The 10,016-nt window shown below is 54.4% G+C and overlaps 1 protein-coding gene across 2 annotated transcripts; it reads right to left on the bottom strand.

Moving 5' to 3' along the window:
* Positions 1–658: 658 nt before the first annotated feature.
* Positions 659–3,387, bottom strand: S100A9 (S100 calcium binding protein A9). Of its 2 annotated transcripts, XM_019627290.1 has the most exons (3): positions 3,277–3,387; positions 2,714–2,881; positions 659–1,059 (listed from the first exon to the last, which is right to left on the bottom strand). In XM_019627290.1, exons 2-3 carry the CDS (start codon positions 2,852–2,854, stop codon positions 772–774), a joined length of 429 nt encoding a protein of 142 aa, XP_019482835.1. In that variant the 5' UTR covers positions 2,855–2,881; positions 3,277–3,387; the 3' UTR covers positions 659–771. The 2 variants fall into 2 exon arrangements, with proteins under 2 accessions (XP_019482835.1, XP_019482834.1); XM_019627289.1 differs by lacking the exon at positions 3,277–3,387 and having other exon boundaries at positions 2,714–2,913.
* Positions 3,388–10,016: the final 6,629 nt, after the last annotated feature.

Genomic DNA, 10,016 nt, shown 5'->3' on the forward strand with positions numbered 1-10,016 from the left:
GGACCCAGAGTCCAACCTCCTCATGGGACTGGTGGGCGTGGGCCGGATGCCCTGACTTGCACTCCTGTGTGCACCAGCCCCAGGGTCCCTGGGGAGGGTGAGAGACACCTCATTTAATAGACACCCTCTGCTCCCGTGGATTCAGAGCTCATTTGTGGGTAAACACAGCCATCTGTCCTTGTCCCCACTGCCCAAACTGCCGTACCCCCTCAGACACGGCCTGTCCAGTGTGCATCTGGAGACTTGCAGGGGAATTAGTTCCCATTAGGAGAGAAATGGCTGTGTGGACAGCACTGGGTGACAAGGGCTCGTAGCTGGGGGGGGGGTGGGTGGGAGGAGGGGGCTGGCATGTTGAGGGCATGGGGTACGCCCTTTTTGCTTTCTGTGGTGACAAGGGTCAATCTGACAGGCTGGACAGGGTAGTGCTGAGCTGGGGTGGGGTGACTGGGACCTGGGCAGGAGGGCCTGAGGTCAGAGTGAGGAAATGTCCGGGGAGAGGAACTCAAGGGGCTGAGAACAGACCCACGTTATGGCGGCATCTCGTCTTGGTATTATCAATGAAAGGGTTGAGTCCCAGTCAACGCCAGGGCTGTGTAAACCAGACCCCCCTGGGCAGGACAGGCTGAGAAGGGGGTGGAAGAACATGCAGAGAGAAAGCTGGCTTGGAGGAACACTTTATTTCACCCCTGTCCCCAGCCCCGCAGCTGAGGCGATGTGGCATGCAGCCCTGGGGCCCTAGATGGGCAGGGACAGCGTGGCCTGGCCTCCTGATTAGTGGTTGTGGCTATGGCCGTGGCCACCATGGCTGTGGCCATGGCCGTGGCCATCTTGGGTTTGGCCGGGGCCACCTTGGCTTTGGCACGTGCCAGTGCTCTCCCCGAAACCTGGCCCGTGGCTGTGGCCTTCCCCTGGGGGCGCGGTCCTGTGCATCTCCTCGTGGGACGCCGCCGTCAGCCTGCCAATCAGGACGGCGAACTCCTCGAAGGTCAGGTCCTTGTCTCCATCTGTGTCCAGCTCCACCATGATCTTGTTGATGGCTGCCTCATTCCTCTTCTGCTTCTGTAGGTGGGGAGACAGGGTGGTCAGGCCTGGGTGCGGCCAGGGCTGGGGCCAGGGCCGGTAGCTCAGCAAATGACCCGACGGCAGAAGCACAGGGAAACCCGGCTCCTGGGCCTCAATTCGAAAATTAAAAATGACCATGGACTGAGTGCCCACAATGTGGCAGATGCACTGTTTACGTGCCCATTTATTCCACCTACAACCCAGATCTGACTCTGAGCCCAGTCTTGTCTCATTCCCTCCCTTCCCTGCAAATTAGTGACGCTCATTACAACCTGTGTAACGGGAAGCACCTGAGGAAAACAAGATGACTGGGCTCTAGTGGAGGGACAGAGAGCAGGGTGGGTCCCCGCTGACCCCAAAGGGTGTGATAGAGTGTGAGGGGAACGCAAGGTGAGGTGAGGATCCAGGTGAGGCAGACGAGCTCCGGCGGGTCCCAGCCATGCCACGCGCTGGCTGGGGCGCCTCAGCTAAGTCCCCTCCGGACCCCGTGGGTGCCAAGCTCACCTCCCAGGCCCTTCCGCTGCTCCGGCAGGGTCTCCGCTCGGTCTGGTTTTCTATAGTATTGCCATGCCCCCAGGGAGGAACAGTTGCTCTGAGCAGCCCATTGGCAAGGGCCCAAGTTCCCCTCCTGGCCTGTCACTCTGCTTCTGGCAGAGGGTGGGGGCGGGGGGATGGGCGGGCCCAGGCCCTGCACAGAGGAAACCTTGCCAGCACTACCTCTGGGCTGCTGTGCCCTTTCTTGCCTGCCCTGGCCCAGCGTGTCCTGCTCGCTGAGGTCTGCACCTGCAGGGAGCTGTCAGCATCCTGAGTATCTCCGACTGCTGCACTGCTCCACCCACAGAGGTGGGGAGAACTTCTAGGGAGGGCTGGCCACCTACCCCAGGAATGCAACTGAGGCTGGGACCTGGGTGTCCCACCCTTTTTAGTCCAGGCCCCTGTTCCCTCAAAGTCCCCAAATTTGTAAAGAAACCCAAGAGGTCTAGTGGAACGAACCCTCCTTTTCCCTAGAACTGCACTAGTCATTTTCCGATGGGTAAATGCGGGTACACGATCCTGAGCGCTGTGTACCTGCCAGTCAGTGCTGGGCGGGGCTTTCCCACGTGCTGTCTGTTTGTTTCCTACCAGAGATCCTTCTGATCAGAAGAACCCCCTCAGGTCTTGTCCCCTGAGTCCACCCGAGGCTTTGTCTCCGTGGCTTTTGCTTCCTCCTCCATTTTCGGGTCTCAGCTCAAATGTCACCATCTCGGAGGGGCCCTTCCTACCCACCTACCTAGTCAGTCACCTCTGCCCTGCCCGGCCCCACCCCCACACAGCAGTCTCGCTTTATTTCTTTCGGGCACATACTGGCATTGGGTTTATCTGCGCTCTTTACTGGTCACCATCTTTGCTGTGTGTCTCTCCCATCAGGACGCTGGGTCCTTGTTTGCCACCACACGCCCTTGCCTGGGACAGGGCCTGGCACACAGCACGGTGTCAGTCAGTCTTTCTTGATTCTGTCACTGCCGTCTGTCTAACTTGGAGCCCCTCCAGTGACAGGGCGCCCCCTGCCTCCGGAGGCTGGGCTGAAAGCTAGGGCTTCCTCCTTGACCATTGCAGACTGCACGCCACCCTCTCTCCTCAGCCCAGATGGAGACCGGGAGTCCAGCCTTACCTTGAGGAAGTTGGGCAGCTCCTTTTTCACCAGCTGTTTGAACTCTCTCTGGTTCAGCCTGTCAGGGTGCCCCAGGCGCACGGAGTACTGGTGGAATATGTTAATGATGGTCTCAAAGCTGCATTCCATCAGTGACGACATTTTGTCCTCTATGTTCCTGGGGTCTGTCTGAGCAGAGGAGATGCAAGGAGTCAGTGCTTAGAAGAAAAGGCCAGAAGCTTCCCTGACACCTCCTACTGGTTGCTCTCAGGTATGAAAAGGGAAACAGAATAAAAAGGAAGCTGTGGGCTGGAACAGAACTAGGAGATGACTGTCCCTCACATGTGAGAAATGGCTGTAAGTGTAGAATATCTGGAAAATGCCCCAAATCAGAGCATTTGAGAACAGGAGGCTCCAGCAGAACAAGACCTAGAAAATGTGAAGGAAGCTTTAAAGTGAGCGGGTCAATCAAGGAGGGCTTCCAGGAGGAGGGTTTGAAAGAAAGATGCAGGGGGAGTAAAGTGAGAGTCGGCAGGCAGGCAGGCAGGCAGCCTCCTGCCCAGGGAAGCTGGCAGCTCACTCACCCAAGCCGAGAAGTCACACAGAGGGGTTTGACAGTGCTGTGTGGGCCCAGCATTTATAGGCTACCCCTGGTCAGGACTCGCAGCCCTCTAGTGGGCAGATTGCATCACAGGTGAACAGTGTGGTAACCCCGAGCTGGGCTGTCACTGCCAGGAAAGGGGGATGGGGCGTGACAGGAAATGTTCACACAGATCCTTTTGCCTTTTTGTGTAATTCCCAGTCCCCAGTCCCGGGCCTGGAGCTGGTTGGGGAGGAAGCTGGTTGGTTAGTTCACTTCCCCTCCACTCCACACCCCTGCCCTCCCTGAACCCAGCCAGCAAGCTGCCCCTCCTTTGGCATCCCACCCTCCCCCTGCCCTGTTGAGGTGGCACCTTCCCATCTGTGCTAGCCAGGGGCTGGTGGTGGGCGGAGGACCCCTGAGGGGCCTGACCCACTCTGCCCCCCCACCCCCCACCCCATGTGGGCAGCCCAGCAAGGCTGTCTGAGGCTTCCCCTGCCTGCCCGGGTCTGTGCTCTTGGGAGGGTGAGGGGTTGATGTGGGGTTCTTAGGTTCATGGGGTGGGGGATGTGGGGGCTGAGTTGGGGTCAGAAGGGCCCTTGGGGTGCTCAAGCCCCTTGTATTGCAGATGAAGAAACCGATACCCTGAGCAAGGTCACATAGCTGGTTGGTGACCTGTCAGGAGTTGGGCCCAGACATCCTGGTTCCTGGTTAAGGGTGACTTGGATTAAATTTCCCTGTTGCCGTCTGAGTGAGAGACCCTCAGGGCTTAAATGTCTCTAGAAGCTGTCAGCATTACTCCTCTAAATCCCGCTGGGGCAGCCACACCTTCGAGGAGCTTACAACCTAAAGACAACTGTTTTGATGTGGCCTCTTGGGCAAGACCTGCCCCTCCCTAGTTGCAAACCTCCCATCACCCGGGGGAGAAGGCTGAGCTGCTCAGCCCAGGCGCAAAGCTCCCCACCCTGCCTGGTCAGCTCCACCCCCGCCCCTGGGCCCCCTACGCCAGGGCCCATTGAGCACCTTCAGCCCTTTGCTTTCGGTGCTGTCACCCCAGGAATGCCCTTCCTTCACTATAGGGTGCAGTCCTTCCCCGCCCCCCGTTCAAATGCTACCTGGTCCAGAGAACCTGCTCTGTTCTTCCCAATGGGGACAGTCCCTCTCCTCGGACAATGACACCCATACCGCTCTGGCTCTCACCTTCACCCTCTCTGGAGCGAAGTTATTCACCTATTTTGCCTTTGTCTGATCATGGCCTGTGGGTCCTCAGGGGGAGCTCTTACTCATGTTCATGTCCATCCAGGCCTTGGCACCGGGAGACCTCACGTTTGCTGAAGGATTGCGTCCTTCCTGGCACCCTCACCCTTCGACCCAGGAAGCGTGTCTAGAGGACCAAATGTAGGCACCTACCCCAACCTCTGGCCTCCCCGCTTTCATCAGGGAAGGTGTCCTCTGCCACCGCTCCCAGTCCTTCGTCCAGTCCTCGTGAAGCCTTCCCTTACCACCCCGGCCCCCCCACCCCCACTCTGCCCTCTGGAAGCCTGAGGCAGCCCACGCGTGTGCTATACCTTGGCTCTGAGCACACCCCATCTTGCACTGCTGAGATGGCACATGGAATAGTGGCTGAGAGTTCAGACTGGCTGTGTGACCCGGCCTGTTAACCTCTCTGTGCCTCAGTTTCTCGATCAGTAAAGTAGGGTCATTACAGGACCTACCTTGAGAATTGAGACAGTACTTGTAAAGCTGGAAGAGCTCAACAAATAAGAGGTGTTATTGGTTATCTTTTCATGCATTCATACAAGCATTGGTTGAGCACCTACTATGTGCCAGATGCTGGGGGAACTTGGTGAGGGAGTCACAATACATGGGGGAGCCATAACCTTATATCCTGAATTCCTAGTCACATTTGAACTCTTGGGAGCTAAGGATAGGGCCTGGCACAGTGCCAAGCACACAGCAAGTATTTAATGAATGCTTGTGGAATGCGTGCTTGCATGAATGAGCAGATCATCTATGAATACATGGACAGTGCGGGTGGGGCCCAGGAATACATGATTGGAAACTTCAGGGGCATCCCCCAACAGGGGCCCTCTATTGTTTGATCTGATGAAGGAAGCACACTGGGCGGCAAGCTGCCCTTCCTCCTCAGGCTGTTAGGAAATCTCTTGTTTCAGGCAGTTGGTGCAGGTGCCTGCGCACCTCTGCTGTGTGAGCCCACAGCGCCCTCTGCTGCCTCTACCGCAGCACGTTCCACTCTGGACCAAGGATCTCAGACTCAGCTTTCAGGAACAAGGAGAGTAAACTGGCGAACGTCACCTGCAGGGTGATGTGGCTACTGATGCGGGGCCTCAGGGTTGGGGACACTAGGAGGTGGTGGAGACTGTGGCGAATGGGAGCAATCCTAACTTGGGGGGACAGCTGGTACTCGGCCCCAGGCCAGGGCGGCCACGTGGGAAAGGGGACCAGGTGCTGCTGGACCTCCCGAAGGTCCGGGGCACCTGAATTTTTATGTGAGAACGCCTGCTTTTCAAAGGTGTCACCTAATTTTAAAGGGAAATAAAGACATTAATAGTGAAGCATGGTGTGTGCGGGACAAAGTTTGACTGCGGGCAGGCGGTGTGTCACCTCCGCGGCTTCTCGGAGTTCTCTGTGTCGCTGGGTGACTTGCTTCGGCAATTCCGGACTGAGCCTGGCTCCGGGGTAGGGGGATGGGGGTGGCGTGGCTGAGCATTTGTTGATTGAATAGATAAAGGAGGGCACGGATACACGAAGTCATGAGTGAGTGTGAAATGAACACTGGTCTGTTGTCCTGTGACTTTCTGCAGAGCCACGGGCTGTCACTACAGCGTGCTGATTCCACATGAAAGTAACATGAGGGTGGGAGTGGGGTGAATACGGTCAGCAGCTGGCGGCAGTGAGCGGCTAGACCGGGCTTGGAAACAAATGGCATCCCATGTTGGCTGTGGGTTCCCTCTCATCTGGGGGCCACAGCAGGCCCCATGGTCCGGAGGCTAGCCTGGACTCGGGGGAGGCCAGGGCTGACTAGGGCAGGGTATTGTTGGCTCTATCAATAGCCTCCTCACTGCCAACCGAGGCCAGAGGTTGGGATAGGGGTGGTGGGAAGTGGGGTCATCTCCTGGGGAAACTCAGGGCCTCCTGCTAGGGCATGAATTGGGGCATCTTTTTCGGGTTCTGAACAGTGCCTCTGGAGGTGGCCATTGGGAGAAAAGGGTCTGGCTTCCTGGGCTGTGTTAGAAACAAATCGCACACAGGTGAGTAGGCAGAGCCCCTGCAGCCCTAATCCCATCATGGAGTTCCCGCCCACCTCCCCACCCCCACTTTCCCCACGCGCCCACCCCTGCCCAGGACCAAGAGCCAGTCTGTGCCTTTCCCCTTCGCTGCAGCCTGCTGCTGTCCTTGGGGAATCCTGTTCCTTCTAAGTTGCCAACATCACACCAGGTGTTAGGGCGGGGGTGTGATACCGGGCACACTGCGGGGGCTTCCGCGCGCTCTGCATCCTGTAGCTTATGGGAGGGACCCTGGTTGAAAGTTGGAGTGGACTGAGGGGCTGACAGCTGGGTTGTAGTTCTAGCGTTGCCGGGTCTGCTGGGGGGGGGCTTTGGTAGTGATTTCCACGTCTGGGGCCCTAATTTCTTATGAATTAAGTGAGGTGGTGGAAACAGCCGGCTTTTAGGCCTGCTGATGGCTTCCCCTGACTCTCTGGAATCCTTTGGAAGTACACAGCCCTTTATAGAGAAGGAAGGGTTTTGTCACACATTACCAGGTTGGCACTCTAATTACTGGCCTTTGAGTCAGTCTCCCTCACTGGGTTATTAACTCCTTGAGAGTGGGGGGTTCTCATGTTTACTCAGCCCTGGATGATAAGCTCTGCATATGACAGACATCTGATAAGCGTTTGCAGATTAATATGTGACTGACTGGGTTTTGATGGAACCTATGTTTAGAAGATTGTTTTTTCCTGTGATTAAAAAGCTGTGCAGCTGGGAGAAGACAGAGAAAGAGGAAACGGCGGAAGCCGGGAGGAGCAATGGAGATCGGGCGAGTCCTGTAGGCGAAAGGCAGAGTGCGTGCTGCCCCCTTGTGGCCAACCTGCATCAGCACAGCCGGTGGCATGCCTTGGCCGGTGCTCTCAGCCTTTTTGTTCTCAACACCCTTTCACACTTGAAAAATTATTATTTTTCAGTATCCCAAAGAGCTTTTGTTTATGTGGGTTACATATATTAATATTTACAACATTAGACATTAAAAAAATTGAAGTACTTATTAATTCACCTAAAGTAGTATTAGTAAACCCATTACATATTAACACATTAAAAAATACAAAATAATTATATTTTTAAAAAGGTAGTGAGAAGAGTGATGTAATTTTAAAAAGTTTTGCACACCTCTATGGCTTAAAATAAAATCACTGGATTCTCATGTCCACTTCTGCATTTAATGTGCTATATATGTTGTTTTGGTGGAAGATATGAAGAAAGTCCAGCCTCACACAGATAAGTAGCTGGAAAAGGGAAAGTATATGAATAGTCTTTAAAAATCATTGTGGATATTCTTTTTTAATAGTTCACCAAAACTCAACAAGTGGGGGTTTCTTAAAGGTTACTTGCCATGTAGAACCTGAAACCATATCAACAAACCCTTTGTACTCTGTTATATTAGAATTCATTGGTTGAGCATAAAATTTGAATAGGTCTTTTATGCAGTCATGACTTTGTAACTTCATGTATTGGTCATTTGGGAAACATTGATTCACTAAGTTATACACATCTTCCAAATGCTGACACATTTCGTTATCTAATATATATTATATACATGTATATATATGTATGTATATGTATATATATATGTATATATATATACATATATATATATATATGTAATGACTTTTATTACTATCACCATTGATCTCATCAGAAAAGTCTGTAAGTATTGGGAAATTGTCATACTCATGGTGGCAGGCACAATATTCCAAAATTCTAATTTTTGCTTGAAAGCTCGCTCCATATTTGTTACGCTAACAAATCCCATTGGTTGTTTTCCTTGACGTGAACATTTCACTCTGTTCATTTTCGAGAAAATGCCTGCCACGTGTATACCCTAGCATGAATAGCCACGGCTTGGCTACTATTTGTTCTTTCAAGTGGAAATGGAGTTCCATGAGAAAAGGGGCTAGTTCAGCTCACCACTCGATCACACCAGTGCTCTTCCTTGAGGCAGCCATGGCTGTGATTTCATCAAATGCATAATTTCCACTGCGTCATCAAGAACATTCTCAAGGGAAACCTTTTCATTTTGAAAGAACACGTTGTGAGGAACTCAGAGGCTGCTAGAGCTGTTGGGTGCCATCTCTTGGTTCTAGCCAAGACACTAGCAGCTTTATGTCCCGTTGTTTTTGTGTCATCAGTGTAAATATCAGCACGGTGATATATGACCCTGGAAATAGTGTTGACCTCATGGAGCCCCTGAAGGATCTTGGGGACCCCCAGGTTCCCCGGACCACTCTTTGAGAACCACTGCCTTGGGCTGTGCGTTACTTGAAGTGTGCTTGTGGGCCTCCCCGCTTTTCTTTTTTCTTCCTTGTTTTTACACCTCTCCACAGCATACTCTGCTGTGCCAGGCTTGGCAGCTGCTGTCATGGAGGTGATAATCACATCATTAGCATTTATGATGAGTTCTGCGTAGAAGAGGGGGCTCTGAAGCTTGACTAGTCACCGCTACTCACGGAAGCCTCTGGAAGAAGCCAGGCTGAAACGGAGCCTCAGGCCCAGGTGAGGAGCGAGGCAAGGGCACTCAGGAGGGGTGCACTTGGCCGAGAGAGGTGAGAGGCGGCTGGCAAGGGTGACCAGTGCCAGGTCACTCGGAACTTAGCAGGGCCTGTTAGGCTTTGAGTCCTAAGTGCACTTTTCCCTCCTCCTGACGCTCTCGCTCGGAACAGACGTCTGCCTCTGGGAGCCCCTCGGCCCATTAATCCCCATGAATTGGTTGGTCTCTACCTGCTTCCCCTCTTGTTTTAGGCAGCCCCCACCAAGTCTCTCCTGGAAGGGCTTCCGGTCCTCCAAGCCTCCTCAACTCCCTAACTTGATGCCCCAAAGGCGGAGGCAGAGGCGGCCCACAGGCCTTCTCATTGTAGGCGGTTTCCTGCCAGTTGGACTGGCATCCAGCGGAGGCACAGGCATGGAGAAACAGCCAGTCCCCAATGGCTGCAACCTCCGGGGTCCCCACAGCCTTGGTCCCCTTCATCTCTTTCACCTCTGTCTCCAGGCCTGCCCCCTTGCACACGCGTCCTCAGTGCTCCTCCACAGGTGCTCCCTCCCAGGCCCTTCTCCCCAGCCCTGGGCCTGCTGCATCCACGGGGGGAGAACAGTATGGGGAACCAGGGTGCCTTCAAAGGAGCTCTTCCCAGGGGCTGTTCTGGGGACTCCAGGCCTGAGGGGGAGACCGCGGCTTGGCTAGGGCAGCCTGTCTGGAACGGGGCGTTCCCTCAGAAGGGTCCCTTCCACAGTCTCAGGGGAGGGCACAGCCCTGGCTGGTCCCCGAGGAGACACATGTCCTATTGCATTCATGAGAACGTCATGTGGAGTTTCCTCTGTGAAGATTCAAGGGCCTTCAGGAGACCAAACTACAGAGCGTGGGACAGGTTAGGTGATGACTGTAACGTGGCCTTGAGCTGCAAGTGGGTGAGGGGCTGGAGATTGCTGGCTTGTGGGAGGTTTCCTGGGTGGG

This window comes from Hipposideros armiger, unplaced genomic scaffold (genome assembly GCF_001890085.2).
Source record: "Hipposideros armiger isolate ML-2016 unplaced genomic scaffold, ASM189008v1 scaffold_729, whole genome shotgun sequence".
In the NCBI taxonomy this organism is placed as follows: domain Eukaryota; kingdom Metazoa; phylum Chordata; class Mammalia; order Chiroptera; family Hipposideridae; genus Hipposideros; species Hipposideros armiger.